Below are 21265 nucleotides of genomic sequence, written 5' to 3'. Positions count from 1 at the left end.
TCTCAAAATTTTTGTACTAAAAATATTAAAAGACAACAGGGCTGATTGGTATAAATACTAGAATACATAATTATTTCACTTATTTAACTCGTTTTTCCATTTTCTCTATTGTGCCAGAAATGGGCAAGACAACTGAACCTGTGTATATGTATGAGATTATTTAGAAAGCATATAAAATGAGAGTGAAAAAAGCCTGGATCTAATCTTGGGGATTCTAACTTCAGGGAGGATTAGCCTATAAAGGAGATGGTGAAGAAGTGGAGAGAAAGTAAGAGGAAGACCAAGAGATTGTAGAGATTGTAGATTCTTGAAGCCAAGGCAAGAGATTGTGTCAAGAAACACTGAATGTGCAGCTGTGCTTCTCAAAATCATAGATCTCCTCTCTGAACCACTGTCTCTAGTGACCTACTCCAGAGTGGGACATTTGGGAAATGAATCTACCACCTAAACTTAAATATAACAATAATCTATGATCACGGTCTCCATTTCCTCAGTTCCTTCATTCTTTAAATATTATTGATACATTCAGAATTTTATTCTTATCAGTCCACTAAAGCTGTTATGGTGAATGTAAACCAGTGGCTATACCCAATAAAATATTTTCAATCTTTGCTACCTCTTTATCTTTCCTTTATCATTTATACTTTGACTCCTTTTCCCCAACCTCACTTCTCTCTCTCTCTTTTTTTCCCTGAGGGACCCTTCTGTTTTCTACTATTCTAACCTTCCCTTCCCTCAGCCATTACTGGATACGGAGCCTTGTGCCTATACTTTCTTTCTTATATTCCTTAGATTTCTGTCCTTGAATTAATATTTTGATTTTTAATTATGCTTTTAATTACATTCAGTTTTACTTCTAAAACTAAGTCACAGATCCTTTGTTGACATTTAGATACTTTGAAAGGCCCACTGATGCTTCTGATGAAAAAAATGCTATGTCTATTAGAAAATACACACAAATGTAAGAATAAAAGCAATAGATATGGTTGAAACAAATATTTAAATAGTAAGAGCACCTGAAGCTTATTAAATACATAAAACATTAATTTTGTAATCACTTAGCTTCCTTATATACTCAGTTAATTCAGCTACAGAACTTCCAGAGGATGAGATGAAGATTAAGATCTGGATCTGACCTTGACCTAAACATAATTATTTACCTGACCTCGAATTGTCCATGGCTACTGTCTCATTGCCGTTCTAATTAATGAATGGCATCAAATAGTACAGCACTTGATTTCTGAGAGGCAGCTTCCCTAGCAAATCGCTTCCTACTTTTCTGTGAATCAAGGGCAGAAAACTTGCTGATTTTGACACTTTTTTTTCCTCTTTGTATCTAAATTTATTAGGAAAAAGAAACGCTGATATTATGCCAGAACGTTTTTTAAAATAAGGAAAAGTAGTCTAGTTACATTCATTATCTAATTTCTGTGTGTTAGTGTATATCTGTACGTGTTTTGCTTTATTTACGTATAATTTACAAAAATTGTGTAAATTTAAGATGTACAAGGTGATGTCCTGATATATGTATAAATTGTGAAATGATTCCTACAATCAAGCTAATTAACACATCCGTCACTTCACATAATTATCTTTTCGGGTATGTGGTGAGAAACATTTAAGATCTACTCTCTTAGAAAATTTCGAGTATACAATGCAGTATTACTAACTGTAGTCACCATACTGTACACTAGATCCCCAGAACTTATTCATCTTATAAATGAAAGTTTGGACCCTTTGATCAACATTTCTCCATTTCCCTTACCCACAGCCCTTATGTTTTAACAGGCCATGTGTAGTTTAGAGCCCTAGAATATACTATGAAATTATCTTATCACTAAACTGAATTTATGCTAGAAATTTGGCTGTATTGTCATTCCTGAATCTTACAGATCTTTTCAATCATTTTCTCCTTTTCAGCTTATTTTCCTCCTTATTTTGGTTTAAAAGCACTGGGGAATATCACCACCTTGTGGACTTCCATAACGTTGTTAATAAAGTGTTTCGTAAGTCATAATGTAAATTACAATTAATATTCAAAATTTTTGTTTTCTAGGTGTATGATAACTGGAATTTTTCTGTATTTGCTACATGATCAAATGCTTCTTTCCCAACATTAGCACATCAAATGTATTTGGAGAATAGGTTGACCAGTCACAGATTCATATTAATTACAAAAATATTGTCAATCATGCATTTGCATATATATTAAAATATAATTAACATACTTAAAACATATACACATATATACACAACTGTGTATCACATAATCATATTATATTGAATCATAAAAAGATGGTACTATTAAAATTTTGGAAGTATGTTTTAGGTAAAACACATTTTTAAAATTACTTATATTTCTGTTTAGATTTATAATAATCACTCAAATTTTGAAATAAAAATAAATATCTATTTTTTAACCAAGTGGAAGGAATTTAAGTATTGAGTTTCTTAATGAATGGCAGTTTAAATGTAACATACAATGTATCAACTATAAAAATGCAGCTTAAACATAAATAAGTTTCTTATTGCTTCCACCTACATTGGATATATGATATTCCATAGTATTAGTCAAAGAGGCAGGCTAATGTTAAATAATCCATGTAAATGACAAATGCAAGGAATATAAATGTATGATTACAAAATAAAAGGTAAAATACTACTCTCCCATTTCTGCATATAATTGATCACTGTATAGCTATATAATTATACTAATTGTGGTGGTCATAGACTCTGTTTTTTCTTCTAGGTTGAGTCATATGGGACTTCCACTATAGGCCCAAAGATTGAACATTGGCCATTTTATATGGTGCAACCTATTAGTTTCCCTCACATTGTTCAGAAGAAGTTTTAACATGGGAGTGAGAGAGAGAAGACTGGCAAGAATTCGTAATTTGTGATGTGTGACTTAAAAGTGAATTTATTTTAAAACTCAAACTGTTATTTCATTTGGTAAATTAATAAGTGTGTATGATGTCCTTATAATTTTAAAAAGTTAGCTAACTGATCAACATTTCATTTTCTATCAGTTATATTTTTAACATGGACATCATTTCATTAATACTTCTATGTATCAGTGGGTTATTACTTTTTTCTCTCTCAACTATTAATTTTTTGCTTATCTTTATTAGTTTTCATATCTTATGAGCAATAAAGGCCTAAAATGTTAATAAGCATAACTAATAAACCTTTCTTCTGTATTTTTAATTAGTAATATGTAAGACTTTTGTATTAATATTGTTAAAGATACAAATGTGAAGACAACATGATTGCTAATTTATGGAGATCTTAAATCTTAAATAAAAACCTATAGATTAGAAACTTTTCTCTTACCTTCATTCTTTCAAATTGAGATAGAACTCTGAGTGCTCGAAGGAATTTAATGGAAATAAGTGGTTTTAATTCTTCCCGAGATTTGCCTATTAAGCTAAGACAAAACACCTGGGTATATCAAAAAAGTGAATAGAATTTAATTTTAACTTTAATCAAAACAATGTGTAAAAAACTTTTATTATGGAAAAGATACAGTCAAAGCCTACTAAGAAATTTATGAAAGATTTTAATATACATTTCAATATATCTTAATGATGACCTACAGAAAGATATAAGAAAATCATTCTGTGTTAAAATCACTTAAAGAAAGATAAAACTATTTTCTGGTAATAGGAATATATGCTATCGAGATAAACAAAAGTTTGTATATTTGAGATTCTTTATGGTCAAGGCTTAATATTTATATCCACTTTTTATTTTTAAATTAAATTAAGAATCAGTTACATGATTATTTGCAATATAGTAATAGTACACAATGTATTCATTAAAACAAAATTCGGAATATATTTACATATGAATCTAAATATGAAGATGGTTAAGATGATATAAAAAATAGGATTTCAGAGAAGAGGCATAAAGAAGGAAATGAATACTGTTAAGTCCAAGTACTAATTACCAAAAAATATAGCAAGATTCTAAGGTGATTTTTTAAACTAAACATATATGTATAAATATGATTCAAATTCTAAAAAATTAACGGAGATTGAGCAAGGTGGTATAGTTATGATTAACTTTTGTTGTACCTTCATATTTTCTGTATTTTCAAGGCAATATAAATGAAAAAAATTACTCTCTTTTACCCCATGCTAAAGAGATTATCTTGAAGTGGACTTTGAAGTAAGGGTATCATTTATATAAGCATGGAGGGATGTGGACTCAAAAGAACAATACCAGGAAACAGGAAGGTGGGTTGCAGGTGTAGTATGGTTTGGTTGAAGTAGAAGGTTAATTGCAAGAATTAATTTAGAAGACAAAGGTCAGATATTGTAAGTCATTATTTAAAGACTGAGAAGCTTCAATCATTGTTTATAGAATAGGGAGACATTTGTGCATTCAACAAAAATTATTGAGCACCTAATATGTGACATGAATTGTTCTAGGATAACAATTGTATAGGATAAGGAGAGAACCAAACTGAGAAACTATTTTGCCTTAATGGAGCTTATCTTTCAGTAAGCAAAATCAGTGAGTAAATTATATTGGGCTGGCCAAAAGGTTTGTTTGGTTTTTTTCGGTAAGATGGCTCTAGTAGCACTTAGTTGTCTTTAACTTCATTTGAAACAATTTTATTAGATTGTATTGTGACAGCTGTCATATCTGTGTGCATTTTTAAAAAACTTATCAAAATTGGTGAATTTTTGTGTAACCATTTTAATATTGAAGATGGAAAAAAAGAAGCAACATTTTCAGCATATTATGCTTTCTTATTTCAAGAAAAGTAAAAACGCAACTGAAATGCAAAAAAAGATTTAGCAGTTTTTGAAGAAGGTGCTGTGACTGGTCAAATGTGTCAAAAGTGTTTTGAGTGCTGGAGATTTCTTGCTGGATGATGCTTCATGGTTGGGTAGACCAGATGAAGTTGATAGTGTCAAATTGAGACATTAATTGAGAACAATCAGCGTTATACCATGTGGGAGATAGCTGGCATACTCAAAATATCCAAATCAAACACTGAAAATCATTTGCACCAGCTTGGTTATGTGAATCACTTTGATGTTTGGGTTCCACATAAGTTAAGTGAAAAAAACCTTCTTGACCGTATTTCTGCATGCGATTCTCTACTTAAATGTAATGAAGACATTCTGTTTTTTAAAAAAAATTGTGACAGACGATGAAAAGTGGCTACTGTACAATAACGTGGAATGGAGGAGATCATGGGGCAAGTGAAATGAACCACCACCAACCACACCAAAGGCCAGTCTTCATCCAAAGAAGGTGATGTTGTGTATATGGTGGGATTGGAAGGGAGTCCTCTATTATGAGCTCCTTCTGAGAAACGAAACGATTAATTCCAACAAGTACTCCTCCCAATTAGACCAACTGAAAGCAGCACTCAGCAAAAAGCATCCGGAATTAGTCAACAAAAAACACATAATCTTCCATGAGTTTAATGCAAGACCACACAGACAAAAACTATTATGGTTTGGCTGGGAAGTTCTGATTCATCCGCTATATTCACCAGACACTGCAACTTTGGATTTCCATTTATTTTGGTCTTTACAAAATTCTCTTAATGGAAAATATTTCAGTTCCCTGGAAGACTGTAAAAGGCACCTAGAACAGTTCTTTGCTCAAAAAGATAAAAAGTTTTGGGAAGATGAAATTATGAAGTTGCCTGAAAAACGGCAGAAAGTAGTGGAACAGAAGGGTGAATATGTTGTTCAATAAAGTTCTTGGTGAAAATGAAAAATGTGTCTTTTATTTTTACTTAAAACCGAAGGAACTTTTTGGCCAACCCCATATAATATTAATAGGAAATGAAGAAAGCAGAGAAAGCACAAAGGAGTATTGTAGTGGTTGCAGTTTTAAATATGGTAATGCATAAAGACCTAACTTCAACACTTTCTTTTCAGCAGACATAAATGAGGTAAGCCAGCAAAAATTTCAGGTGGAAGGAAGAATAAGTGCAAAGGCACTAAGATAGAAGTAATTTTGGCATGGTTTTTGAACTTCAAGAATTCCGGTGCTGGTGGAGCAGTATATAGACCAGGATGGGGGAAAGGGGGAGTAGCAGGACATAAGACTCGATCATGTAGAGACTTGTAGACCTTTGATTGCAAAGACTGTAGCTTTTACTATGAGTGAGGGGTGTTTATTGGAGGATTTCAAGAAAAGTGACTTGAGCTGAGTTTCATTTTACAACAGTACAACATATGTGGTTGCTATGTGGAGAGTAGAACAAAGGCGTGCAGTGGTGGAAGCAAGGATCTCAGCTTGGAATCTACTGCAGTGATACAAATGGGCAGTTCTGGTAGCTTGGATCAGTGTGGTACTGGTGAAGGTTATGATAAGTAGTCTAATTTTAAATGTATGATTTAAAGGTAGAACCAATCTAAATATTTTAGAATGCTGATATTTTCAAGATATTCTGCAATAAGGCTATTCTAATTAGCAGCAGGTTTATAGGCAATGATTAGAAGAATCAGGAGTTAAGTACTGAACTGTTAACATTTTAGAATGAAAAGAAAAGGATGGATGTGAAACATTACATATGAAGAAATATGGGATGTTGGTGACTGAAAATGTATATAGAGAGGGAAAAGAAAGACATAAGTAAATGGAAGAGTAAGTCAGAGTAAAGAAGGAAGAGTAAATCAAATAGCCTTTCAATTTTTTCTTTAAAATACGTACAATAACAACCATGAAGTCTAGTTGGTACCAGCCATTAGTGAAATAGGCTTTAAAACCGTATGCCATCCACTTTAGAAGCATTTCCAGAATAAAGATGTAAGTGAAGATCATGTCAGCATATTCTAATAAGATTTTAATAGTCTTCCTCTGATCAATATATATATCTTCAAAAGCCTGTGGGTAAAAAATTTAAGGATTAGTGTACATGTAATTTCTATAAGCTCTTTTGGCACAGAGGGGAATGAAATCCCATCTCTAGATGGTGAGCATTGTCATAGGTTGTAGTCTCAAGGGCTTGTTCACTTGGTTTGGATTTATTCACACAATCCACATCTGTTTTCTGATCCCATGCCTGTAGCAGACATCATTCATTGATTCCAGAACCTCCAAATTGTGTTCTAATTAGTGATCTGAAAAGCCTCTCTCAAATCAATTAATCAAACTTAAGAGGTGGAATCTTTAGTCACATCTGACCTGGTTCTTGTCTCTAATTCCACATAGCCATCTCATAGATATATGCTATTGAGATTAAAGGAGCAGAGATAAACAAACAAAGAAACAAAACCCCCCAAACCTGTGTTTTCAGAAATCCATGCTGCTATTACATGAAAAAGTCACAGAGCCTGTCAGATCAACCATTGGAAACACATGAATATGAGATAAAATTATAATGTTTTTCTAAAGTTTCTTGGGTTTAATAGATCAACCTCAATTTTAATGTGAAGGAAGCAAATTCTGATAATGTCATTCAAAGCAATTTCATAGTATTTTTTATCACTGTAAAAAAGGCAATAAAATATCAATAACCTCAGGCAGACTTGTTTCAAAGTGTATTTGAGGTCAAAGATTAAACAAGGATGAAAATAATCTTTGGTAAATAATGGTGTGACTCTTAAAAACCTATTAAATAAAAGTAAATATAAAATAAGAGAATTGCTGACTCAATTGAACGAATTATGGAGTAAAAGTGTTTATAAAAGCAGATTATAAATATTATCCAAAGTTATTTTAAAGGACTTTATTCATTACATGTATTTACTTACTAAATAGGTATATAATGTGAAATAATATAAAAAGATATACAGAAGTCTCTATTTCAATTAAAACATTAAAAAATAGGCAAAACCAATCTGTGGCAGTTGAAGTCCACATACTGGCTATCCACATGGAATGAAGAAGTAACTGTTAGGGTCAGAGCATGGTTCTGGAGCCCTGGTAGCATTCTATTTCTCAAGCCAAGTGATGGTTACATAGGTACATACACTTGGTGAAAATCTTTTATGCTATACACTTAAGATTTTCATGCTTTTCAGTATGTGTGCTAAATGTCAGTATAAAGTTTACTTTAGAAATATTTGCAGTACAAAGTCTGGTTCCCAACCATGACTCCATCTTCTCTGTTTTGTGCATCTCATGATTAATTATTTCTTGTGTATCATTCTTTGATCTTCTTTAATCAAACACAAGCAAATATCAATATGCGTTCTATTTTTCTCCCTTTCTTACATAAAATGTAGCATGCTGTACACTTTATTCTTTCTTTTTTTCACTTATTACCATATCTTGGGGAATTGCAATATCAGCATGCAGACAGCTCTTGTATTTTCTAGGTAACTGCACAGTATCCCATTGGATGACTGTACCATAGCATATTTAAACAGTCACCTAATATGGTTTCTTTTTGTTTTTCAATCTTTTGCTATTACAAAAAATTCTTCAGTGCATAGCCTTGTAAATGCATTTAATATGTGTGAAGATTTTAAAATAATTTCCCTGAATTAAGATTCTTGGGCCAATGGGTAAATATATTTGCAGTTCAAAGGTTCTTAAAAGTATGTGCAGGGACTTCCCTGGTGGCACAGTGGTTAAGAATCCTCCTACCAATGCAGGAGACACGGGTTCGGGCCCTGGTCCAGGAAGATCCCACTTGCCGCGGAGCGACTAAGCCCATGCGTCACAACTGCTGAGCCTGTGCTCTAGAGCCCTCGAGACACAACTCCTGAGCCCATGCGCCTAGAGCCCGCAACAAAGAGAAGCCACCGCAATGAGAAGCCCACGCTTTGCAATGAAGAGTAACCCCTGCTCGCCGCAACTAGAGAGAAAGCCCACGTGCAGCAACAAAGACCCAACGCAGCCAAAAATTAATTAATTAATTTTACAAAAAAGTAAATGCACTATTTCTCTTTCCAATGGAACGGGTAACAAAGTACTAGTACAATATGTGCATTTTATTAAACTTTATTAAAATAAGAAAAATTGGGTATTTATTAACATTCGTTTTTCCTGCTATCATTCATATATTTTGAAATTATATTATCTATTTAATATTGAATGAGGCATATACAGACTCTCTGAGAAACTGTAATGTATGTCTTCCAAAACTAAAATCCTAGAATATGAAATTTTGTGCTCTAATAAGTATTCTGGGGAAAAATGATTTGGCATGGTGACTTCATGAATGGAGACTCATGATGCATTTTTTTTCCATAAAAATATGAACTCTCACTTACCAGAGCAACCGTGCTGAGCAGAGTGACAAGGCCAATGAAACACTTAAAACAACTGTTTTCTACTATCTTGCAGCAAGTTTTCCCTATGTTCTGCCAAATTTTTCTTTTCCTGGAGTCTCTACTGATTTGAGCAGATGAAGATCTTCGTCCATAACCTGTCAAGAATGAAACTATTAAGAACAGAAATCTAGAAAACTCATGAAAAAGTAAACATTCCAAATGTTTTGGCAAGTATTTATTTACAGAGTCTAATATAGGTGGTTTCTGACATAAATATTTGATTTTTACCTCTATTGTAGTGACCACTGCAATCACTGAGGAAAAAAAGAAAAAACTTAGCTTGTGAGTTTGGTAACAGTAGGAGGAAAGAAATTGTGAAAGGAAGAGATGCCTTAGAACATCCTCTTACCCTGCTGGACAGAGTCTGAGAATAGAACTCACCCCCACTCCTACAAAACACACACACACATACACACAAGACACACACACACCATCTTCTGATGACTACATTTTTGTATAATGCCTGAAAAGTCATTCTCTGAAGATTCACATGGCATAACAAGCATTTCCATTTAAATATACAAATATTTATGACATGATAAGAGATATAATATCAGTTAAGTAAGTTAAATTGATACCAGCTCTTAGGTGGCATGGGAATGGAAATTTTGATTGAGACTATTTAAGGAGCTAAGCTTGGATTATGGAGTAATTTGTGGGTAGGATACTTGTGTATGAGGTTGAATTTTACCTTCTCGTCAAGAGAGTTAGCATAAGGAAAACGTGAGGCTTGAGAAGGGTATGATTAATAGGTAAGAGAATGAAGAATGGAGGTGGGTGGAGTTTAAAGTCAACACATTTTAGAATTTTATAGAATTTTACCTAGAGTCAATTTATACATCTTTGGTCGGAAAAATATAGAAAACGTTTCCTCCCTGGTCTTGTATGATACAAGTGCTATAACTCAAGCTACCGAGAGCGTATTCTTATTTTTGAATATAGGAATTTGAACATTTAGCAATTACCATTTTGATGATGTCCAGTGATTTCAAATGTTCAGAACCTACAGTTATTTGTTAGGAAACTAACTTGAATTATAAGTCATTGAGGGTTGCATGCTACATATCTAGTGAGTCGGTCAACTGACAGAAGCCCCATACATTTCTTAATATTCATGTGGTATATAAAAATACATGACCATCACGTGATTTGTTTTCCTATGAGTATTTTAAATATTGACCCCATTCCACGAGTTATAAAAACATACACACGTACACTAATTTAATCTTTTTAATAATCCCATGAAGTCTTATTATTATTCTCATTTTACATGTTAGGAAATGAGCCAGAGAGAGGGTAAGTAAAAGCTAGTAAATGGTGGGCTGGCATACGAACTCACGCTGTCTGATTTCAGAACCAACACTCTTAACTACTTCATTAGACTCCCTAGGAAGTAGGCCCTTCCTCTCTTTTCCAAATACTGACTTTTTCTTAGATATTTATTATAAGTTTCTATCAGGATTCATATGGGCATGTGTACATGTGCATGCACACAAACATGTTCATGTGTGTGTATTCCTTAGTCAGATTAATAAACTCTTTAAAATTAAAAGTATATTCAATAGTATTATTTAGGTTGAGAAATTTAGTCTAATTTCAATACAATTTTCAAAGGAATTAATTTTTTTCTTACTGTTTTTAAGACGCTTTGGCTTTCCACGTTCATAGACCATTTCTTCTTCTTCAGAGATAGCAATATCAACCGTACTGCATTCAGATGAGCTAGATTGCTTTACCTTCTGAAAAGTAAAATCCCACCAAGAAAGTTGTGATTAAAGTTTCATTTACTCACTGTAGTTAAAGTTTATTTTATTTTCAGAAAAAAGAAAAATTATGTACAGAAAGACTACTGTCAGGCGTAAAAGACTTCAGGCCAATTTCATAATTGATATTAAAATGCATACATATCTCTGGGAATTGAAGTTTTAAAAAATATTTAAAAAATTAACTTAAGATAAAATGATTTTTAGATTAAAATTAACATATAGTTAATAACACTGTTCTCCTAAAAGATGTGCAGGCTATCTCAAATTTCTGAAAGGAAAGATCTAGGTAGAGTATACAAAAAAGAAAATTATAAATATTTTGTTCTACTTCTTTGTCTTTTGCACAGTAAGCATCAAGGAAATAAAATTAGAAGTTTTGTTTGCTTTAAACCATATACGGTCAATTGTAAGACATCATGGTGCTCAATTAAAAAAATAAAATATACAGCAGGATATTACTCTTAAATAAGCAAATCTTTTGAAAAATTATTTCATTTCCCTTTGTATTCTCTTTATTATTGATAAAATAAGGGTATAGCAATGCACTGATTTGGGAGTAGACAATAAATAAGTTAATATTATATCATGTTTGAGCATTCAATGATTGAAAATTATACATTTTATATTTAAATGCTTTATTAGAGTTTGGAAAACCCTTGCACATAAATTGTTTGATGACATTTTCCCAAAACTGTGTGAGTACTTTTATTCTAAATTTATAAATAAATCAATTAAGATTCAAAATTATAAATCATTTTAGTAAAAGATTATTTAATGGCCAATATATATTGCTACATTATGAAAAAACAAGTTTCAAAATCTGAATTAAATTTTATGCTTTTATGAAATTTATATAGTTATATATTTGTAATAAAATATGAAAGTTTAAATACCAAAGAGAGTATGAATCTCTGAATTATCAGATCACATGTAATTTTATATTTCATCTTTAGCTTTTGGTATATCAACATCCTAAGCACTCTTGGGCTACATAATCTGGAAAGTGTTATAAATATATAAATGAATAAATCTTCTTTGAGTAGTTAACTAATCAACAAGACCAAATAATTATGCAGCTTAAATGACAACTTCTGAAACTTCAACATTTACAGTTATATTAATTTCCATCTTTCCTATGTATTTTCGTATCTCCAACTTTCTAATGAGATTGGCAAGAAGTTTCCCATTTCCACATGATGTGCTATGATAAATAGTAATTTTACTGAGAAATGGATGGTAGTACATGCCTTATAGTGTTGTTATAATTTAAATAAAATCACCTAGCACTCTATAAATATTCATAAATATTTAAGTGAAGATATAGAAGTGTGCTGGAGAAGAATACTTTTCATTTTCTAACAATGGTATTAATTAAAGGAAAATGAACCTGAGAATATGGGGTGTGACAAGGAGTGAAAATGATTCTCGGAAACAAAGATGCCTGCACTAGAAACTGGAAGGACTTTGAATAATTGAAACAATTCCTTTTAGAAGGCCAATTTGATAAGTTATTGCAGAGAGCAGCTGCCAAGCCAGAAGAGGTCTAGGAGATAAGATGGTGTCAGAGACTATGGGGACCTGGAAAAAGATATTCTCTGCCCTTCCCCATGCCAGTGAATGAACTAAAACGATTCTCTAGTGAGGTCCAATGCAAGTGGCTCGCAGTGCAGGTGTGATCTCTATAGATGTAGCTTTGAATTAAATGATAGTTCCTACTAACACATTATGCTGCTTGCAAATGAAGACAGTAAGACTGTATCCCATAGGGTATACATTTTAAAAGCTAAGTGAACAGCAGTATCTGCCCTTCTTTGAATATGACCCTTCTCCCCGACCACCCTGTGTTTATAAAGTTGCAAAATGTTCACAATTCAAACTGGTGGTTTTTTCCTTTGTTCTTTTTGTCCAACTCAATTATATATGCTATAATACGTTGCAGAAATGAACTGACAAGAATCTTAAAATTTTAGCAAGCAAGAAAGTAACTTAGCACTCTTCTAGTCCCATCTTATATTTTAAACATGATAAAGTCCAGGAGAGTTTGGTGATTTCTCCAATAACACACACAGATTTTTTAAATGTAGTTTTCTTCAATATACTTTTCATCACCCCATGCTGCTTGCTTATTAATGGACAGACTATTATAATTATATTATCTGATGTTTACTAAGTGCTTACTATATATGGGCATTATTCTATGCACTATTGAACTATTTTTCTCAATCTTTCTTTTCTATCTCCTCTAAGAAATAGATACAAGTTTATCCTCATTTACAGACGAGGAAACTGAAGCTTAGAAAGTTTAAGAAACTTGATCAGCAGCAGAAAATCAGGAGCAAGGAATGCTATAGCTAGGATTGAATGGGTAATCTAACTCGGGAACTTCAGCACTGCTTCACTTCCTTATCAACAATGCCATCAATCAACAATAAGAAATCATGATATTAAAACAACTTACTTCTTTGTTGCTTCCATCACCTGACTTGCTCTGAATCTCCTTATTGTTCAGATTTTCTATATCAGATTCTTCTGACGCAATCGGTACAGTTTCTGAGACACTGGGACTGGGGATAAGTGACTGACTCCCATTTTCGGTCATTGTGTTTTTCTCTGTGCCACTGCTTTTTTCCTTATCCTTGAGGAAATCTTGGGTGTTGCTCAATTCAGAGAGAGTATGGTCAGAAATATTCTCTTTAACATATATGTCACTTACATTGTCCATTGTTTCCTCTGGAACATTTTGGGTTTTGCATAATATTTTAGAAAGCACATAATTTATTCCTTTTTTAATCCTCGCCATTGCACGCTGGAGATTTTTTGCTTCATCATTCTCTTCAGTTGTTGCAGCCTTGTATGAACTAAATGAGCTGACCAATGCCAGAAACAGGTAAAGTATCTGAATGAGGAAGTCAATGAGGTTAAATGCATCTCATTTTTCTGTTTCCTTTCAAACAACAATGACAAAATAATCTTCTAAAAAAGCGGACCTGAGATTTGAAAACAGCATACACACTACAATGTTATTTAGGCTATTCAGTTTTTGCTCATCTACAGTGGGCCAGGTGCTGTGTTAGTGGCTTGTATAGCCAGAACTCATCTCAAGGTCACAATATTCTATGAAATATCATTTTTTCTCTTTTACAGATGAGAACCACAAAGCTTACAGATGCTAAGTATCAAAGATCACACAGGTTGAACATAAGTCTGTCTTATTCCAAAGTTTGTTTTTCTCACTAAGCCAGGCTAACTCTCCCAAAGTGAGAAAATGAATTGCTACTCCAGGTGGCTGACTTCACTTTAGCCCTAACCCAGGAAGATGTGTAATGACATCTTCATGGGTCTGCAAACCCATGAGGAATCTCATGGGGAGAGAGCTATCCCTGGTTCTGAAGCCCACATCTAACTTTCCTTGTGAGGTGCAAGCACAGGGATTGGGTAGGTTAATTGATTCTCTGTGATAATAAATTTGGTCAAATAAGAAAGAGATGAGTGATGGAAGAATCATTCCTAATATTTGCAAGCTATTTTGAATTTGAGGATAGTGTGTATTTCGACCTTTACTATCACTGAGAAATAAGATCAAGGCATGTACATTTTCCAGAGAATCAGATTTTTATTTTGTTTGTTGTTGTAGGGTATAGATTATAATTTTAGATTCTAGTGTTGGAGATTTATATTGATTATTCTCTTAGACTTAAAGTAGCAATTTGAGCATTTTGCCTATTCTGGCAGTTTTCTCTCCTCTCTTCAGATATTTGAGTTTTTGAAGACTTAATTTACTTTATGCTTTACCTATTATTTTTAAAGGGAAAGGTTCAAATGTTACACATTATGTGTAATAATATGTATATAACTTACATAACATTTTCCTGCTTGTATTTCTGATTTCTTCATATATTAAGATCTACTTTTAAAAATACTTATACTGAAAATTTATGTGTACATAAAATAAAATAGCTAAGTATATGAAGATCTGCAGTGTTCATTTGTTAAAATATCTTTCAGAATTTTGGATCTATGCGAAGAGGTGAATTCTCAAGCACTCTGATAATTACTGTTTCTCATGCACATATACACCTAAAATATTATGAAGTACCCACCAAATCGTGTTCATTTCTAATGAATTACTTTTACTTCTCAATACCCAGATATTTTTTAACACTTAGGAATAGAGAAAGCTCAAATGAGACTCACTCATGGAAAAATCAAAATATTTTTGCAGTTAATAAAGTCATCAAATAAATCATCTTAATCGTAACCATAGTTTTGGTGTAGCAATAAAACAGAGGGTATAAGATGGCTCAGCATTGGAAATTTCTTGCAGGTAAGATCATCTGAACAACTAACATATATTTTCTATAACCTACAGTTACAGAATCTCAATGGGAAAAAAAAAAACTGAAAAGACCGTAATTGAATGCCAATATCCCCAGAATAGTTTGATTTTCTCCCACTAGTGTCCCATTTTGATATTAAGGCTTACTTACAGATAATCTGGGCAGGAGCTCCATGGCCCTTGTAGGAACTAGACTATTAGCATCTCTATCATTCTCAAAGGACAAAGGGAAAGACCAAGTATAATTTAAGGTAGTTGGTTGTTTCTTTTTCCTTTGTTTGGTTAAGTATTGTCCACAGTGAGAAAAATGAAAAGGGTGTTTAGTAAGAATTTCATGACTATAAGCTTCATATGAGTAGAAACCATGTTTTCTCTTAAATAGACAACCAGCACAATGCTAGGCACAAAGTACATGATAAAAATATTTGTTGAAAAATTAATTAAGTATGGAATGAATGAGAGAATAGATTTTTGTGTCAGGATTTGGAGAAGGAAAAATTATGCTACAGCAACTGTATATTTAAGAGCTTACAATGTAAGATTTCTTATATCTTAGACACACACACACTTTTACCCTGGGCATACTCCTGTCATATGCACACATTGACATTATGTTTAATTGTTCATGTACTTGTCTATCTTCCTTATTAAACTGTAGGCTCCATGAAGGAAGGGATCATGAGTCCTCCTATTAATCTTTTAGGAGACTAAGCTATTTTTAATTCAGAGCGCACTTAAACAAAGCAGTAGCATTTTATAGTGTTATAAAGTTCTTTCTTTAGATCACAGTTCCAGAGCATTTTGAACTTGATTTTCAGCCTTTTAATGCTCTTATCGTATATGTATATATGCATATATATACGTATATATACGTATATATATGCATATATACATATACGATAAGAGCATTAAAAGGCTGAAAATCAAGTTCAAAATGCTCTGGAACTGTGATCTAAAGAAAGAACTTTATAACACTATAAAATGCTACTGCTTTGTTTAAGTGCGCTCTGAATTAAAAATAGCTTAGTCTCCTAAAAGATTAATAGGAGGACTCATGATCCCTTCCTTCATGGAGCCTACAGTTTAATAAGGAAGATAGACAAGTACATGAACAATTAAACATAATGTCAATGTGTGCATATGACAGGAGTATGCCCAGGGTAAACAGAAGCAATGAGGAAGTGTGCTGATACAATGGAGTCTAACCTGTGATTTTTTTTCCCCACCTTTTGGGAGATGTGCTTGACCTCTATGACTTAGGAATAAAAAGTAAATATTGAATCTCTTTTTTTTCCTGTAAGAACAATTTTGTCTTATAAGCCATTTTTTTCTTGAAGAAGTAAAAGGTAATATCACTACAATTACTGGAAATTTAAAAGTGAAAGTATTTCCTCTTAGTTAATGCATAACAGTTTTATAGATCAGTGGTTTTCCAACTTTGCTGCACAATTTAATCAAATGAGGATTTTAAAAAAAATCGTGATGACCAGGTTATGTCCACATACCAATAAAATCAGAATCTCTGGAATGAATCCAAGACATTAATTTATTTTTATTAGTTCCCCTGGTAATTTCAACGTGCAGTCAAATTTGACAACCAGTGCTACATTTAAGTGCTTCTTAAAATTTAATGTGCATACAGATCACTTGGGGATATTGTTAAAATATAGATTCTGATTCCACAGGTCTGGGATGGAATCTGAGAGTCTTCATTAATAACTATCTCCCATAAAGCCAAAGCTACTTTGAGTAGCAGGTTATAACCAGTGCTATCCAATGGAGATATGATGCATATCACATATGCAATTTTCCAGTAGGCACACTAAAAGTGTAAACAAAAACAGGTGAAATTAATTTTACTAATATATTTTATTCAACTAAATGTATCAAAATATTATAATTAAAATGCATTCGATATAAAAATTATTAATGAAATCATTTACATTCTTTTTTGGGAGGTAAGACTTCAAATTCAGTGGGTATTTTACACTTATGACACATCTCAAAGTGGACCACTCATATTTTAACTGATCAATGGCCACATGTGGCTAGAGGCCACCATATCAGACAGCACAGTTATAGACCACTGGCTTCCATAAGTCCACATTGTGAAAATGCCAGACTACAATACATCAGTTTTTCAAGGAAAATTTTAAAGCATGGATTACTTACCAATAAGTTTCCAACTAAAATCACCATCATGTAAAAAGGAATACAACTGAATTGGCCTGCTACCTTAAAGCAATCCCATAAAGTTTCTATCCACTCTCCACAGAGAATCCGGAATACATTCAGGAAGGAGTGGAGGAAGTCATGCATGTGCCAGCGTGGAAGTTGACAGTCTTCATCTATGTTGCAGACGTATATTTTGTAATTTGAACCAAACAGCTTCAGGCCAAGCACAGCAGAAAAGAATATGAATGTGAACAACAGCAGGACCAAGTCTTTCAGGGCCATGATTGAGTTACCAAGAGTCAGCAGCAAAATCTTGAAAGTTGGCCAATATCTCCCCAATTTGAAAATTCGCAACTGATAGAGCAATGTAAAACCCAGAATAAGAAAAAAACAAAAAATCTGGTCACTATTCATTACGATGTACATTAAAAAATTTTATCAGCATTATACACATATACATATGTAGTCTTTAAAGTAATATTCAGTTTTGAGCATTATTAATACTAAGCACTGAAAATTCAGTTTATGTATAATTCTTAATACATCTTACATATTCTATACTTTATTACTGTAAATCCATGTATATTTTCTTCTATTGATCTGTCAATTCCCATTCAATATTATACTATTATAATTATTCTAGTTTTATGTTTTAATATCTGGTAAAGCAAGTATCCATTCTTTGTTTTGTTTTTCACAGTGTATTGAATATTTTCCCACATTTTGACATATAGATGATGCTGGAAAAGTCTTCAGTTTCCAGTGAATTCCATTGACAGTTCTATTGTGTATTTACCTTTAAAAATAACATGGAAGACCAAACATAACATGCTAGGCTTAGTCTGAATATTTCACTTCTTTTCACCAGATTAAAAAATTTTTATTTATATGGCACAAAATCACCTTAATATTTGGGTCATCTAAAATCCATATATTATTTTTATATGTGCTATACCTTCCTCAACTTTTTCTGGTATATAGTTGGCTTTCTGGACTCAGGGGTAGGACTTAACATTTATCCATGTAAAACTTAATCATCTTAGGGCTTCCCTGGTGGCGCAGTGGTTGAGAATCTGCCTGCCAATGCAGGGGACACGGGTTCGAGCCCTGGTTTGAGAAGATCCCACATGCCGCGGAGCAATTAGGCCCGTGAGCCACAACTACTGAGCCTGCGCGTCTGGAGCTTGTGCTCCGCAACTAGAGAGGCCGCTATAGAGAAAGGCCCACGCACCGTGATGAAGAGTGGTCCCTGCTTGCCGCAACTAGAGAAAGCCCTCGCACAGAAACGAAGACCCAACACAGCCAAAAAAATAAATAAATAAACGTCATCATCTTAGATTCAGTCCATTACTAGTCTTTCAGATATTTTGATACTACCTTTTATTACATTGTCTGTATTTCCCAGTCTTGTTTCATCCATAAATTTGATAAATACAGCTTTTATATTATTCTCTTACTCATTAGACAAGCCTATGGATAAAGATTTAAGATAGGATTCTGAAGAATTATTTGGATAAGATCAAATCTACTTAATTGGTCTTGATATCTGCTACATTCCTTCAACTTGTTACCAAGAATGAGACAATATATTATTTATCAAATGCCCAACATTTCTATAAATATCATTCTAATAACATTATATCTTTGCCTAGTTTTCTGATGCTTTTACTACCACCTACATTGCAGGCATATAGTGATTCTGACTTGATAATTTTCTAATAACATTTTATTGGCCTGACCGTTCTTCTTTTACAAAGTTTTCTACCCTACATTTAGAAACACTCACCTGATTCTTTAGTTACACACTGGTATTCAGCTTCTGGGACTCTTTATTATTCTGCTTCACAAAACTGACCCAGTATTCCTGACCCTGCTTTCTGAAACTGTATCTCAAATTTGCTGTATATATGGCATATTTCCTTTAATGCCTGAGCCAAGCAACAGCATTGGAGACTACTTACTCTTTTCTGGGTTACTTTCTAAGCTTGTTACATATGAATTAGTTCATTTACTACCTCCAGTATACCAAAAGGATAGGTATTACTATTCTTCCCACTTCATGTCTGAGGAAACTGAGATGAATTTTTATAAAATAAAATTTAGGTCTTGGATTCTACTTACCACCCTGAATGATCGAAAAACAGCCAGTCCATGACAATGTGTTACATAAAGTTCTACTAAACCATGGAACACAATTAGGCTATCATAAATGTTCCAGCCTACTTGGAAATACCCATATGGATGCATGGCAATTATTTTAAAAATCATTTCTGCTGTGAAAATTCCAATAAACACCTAAATAGAACAAAACATAGAGATGAGAATATGATTCCAGTAGCTCTATCAGAACCCTCACACGCAGAAACTGTAAATTTTCACTGCCACCTTTTTCATATTTCCTCTGTCAAGATCTGATTAGTTTCAGAGTCTGCATTACAAGTACAGGCTCATAGGTTTTGTTTGACAATCTAATGTCAAACATCGTGTAATCTTCAATTACTTTAATAAAAGTCATCCTGGAAGAAAACAAAAGAATATTTGAGAGTGAAAATCTTTTCATTTTCAATAGTTCCTTTTGGGCTAAAGAGTACATATTAAGATATTTAATTTTTAAAACTGTAAAAGAAATTTTTCAAAAGTATATATGATCCAGAAAAAAAGCAAACCCATGGAAACTGTCCTTTGAAAACTACATTGGCAGAACTAACTAAATTACTGTTTTGGTATCAAGTAAATGTATAGTTCAAAATTGGTAGCAGTTGGCTGTTCGTATTGGTATCAAGCAACTAAACAACAATAAAAGCAAACGAAATTAAACAATATATATTTGCTTGAATGTGACTTGTTTTTAAACTCATAGAAATCTTTGTCTTTTGTATTGTATGTGGAAAGAAAAGATGGGCGAATCTCAAAAATACCTTGCCAAAAGGATAAGCTCCAGTCTAAGATTAGGTGCAGTTGTAACAGAATTCAAAATTCAGGTGTCAGTGAGGGACTTGTGTCTGTTATTTCACCTCTGCCCTACCTTGATCTAGGGGCTACCATACCAAAAGAGGGGATATTTGAGAAGGGAGAGGAAATAAATAATTTCTACTTAACCTGACTGCCATGCAGCTAGCTAGAAGTATTAAATTTAAACGGACTCTAGCTATAAATCTATTCAATGATAAGAATATTTACAAAGCAGGGCTGGGGGAGGTGAGGTGAGAAAGCATGAACATAGTACTTCATCTCATACTCATATAATGCATTTGCAACAATTTGGAGTTATAAAATAAAATAGCAGGGATAATGATGACTAAAGAAAAGTTGAAATTGCAAAAGAAAATAATGTACAATGAGAGCCTTACCTGGTTTTCAATGTTGAGAATATTGTTGGTTTCTAAACTCATTGGGTAGTGTTCTAAGGCCAAAAAATGTACATTTAGAATTATGCATATGGTAAGGAAAAGATCGGTAAATGGGTCCATTATAATCATATGGACAAACTCTTTCAACTTTAACCAACAAGGAGAACAATTCCAGATCAAGAAAGTTTTAGCAAATCTATACCAACAAAATGGGCATCTCTTCCTGGATTTTCTAAGTTCTGAAATGAAAGAATAGAAAAGTTATGCATTAGCTAATTGTTTATTTAAGCTCTAACTAGTAGAAATTTTTGACTTTTGCATGCAAAGGGAGGTTTGAAACTAGACTTCTGATTTTATATTAGCAAATAGAAATATTTTGTATTA

At 33.0% G+C, this 21265-nt stretch overlaps 1 protein-coding gene across 1 annotated transcript in view; it reads right to left on the bottom strand.

Moving 5' to 3' along the window:
* The window catches only part of SCN7A (sodium voltage-gated channel alpha subunit 7), a 60317-nt gene that overhangs the window by 14043 nt on the left and 25009 nt on the right, over positions 1–21265 (bottom strand). Inside the window, exons 11-18 of the mRNA XM_024735938.1 lie at positions 20882–21120; positions 19653–19826; positions 17529–17885; positions 13479–13916; positions 10888–10993; positions 9195–9349; positions 6685–6858; positions 3334–3441 (exon numbers count right to left, since the gene is read on the bottom strand). Of these exons, the coding sequence (XP_024591706.1) occupies positions 3334–3441; positions 6685–6858; positions 9195–9349; positions 10888–10993; positions 13479–13916; positions 17529–17885; positions 19653–19826; positions 20882–21120 (1751 nt within the window). The remainder of the gene's footprint in view (positions 1–3333; positions 3442–6684; positions 6859–9194; positions 9350–10887; positions 10994–13478; positions 13917–17528; positions 17886–19652; positions 19827–20881; positions 21121–21265) is intronic.

Source organism: Neophocaena asiaeorientalis, unplaced genomic scaffold (genome assembly GCF_003031525.2).
Source record: "Neophocaena asiaeorientalis asiaeorientalis breed wild unplaced genomic scaffold, Neophocaena_asiaeorientalis_V1.1 scaffold72, whole genome shotgun sequence".
Classification (NCBI taxonomy): domain Eukaryota; kingdom Metazoa; phylum Chordata; class Mammalia; order Artiodactyla; family Phocoenidae; genus Neophocaena; species Neophocaena asiaeorientalis.
Note: the sequence above shows the minus strand (reverse complement) of the source record. Positions and strands in the feature narration are given on the sequence as shown.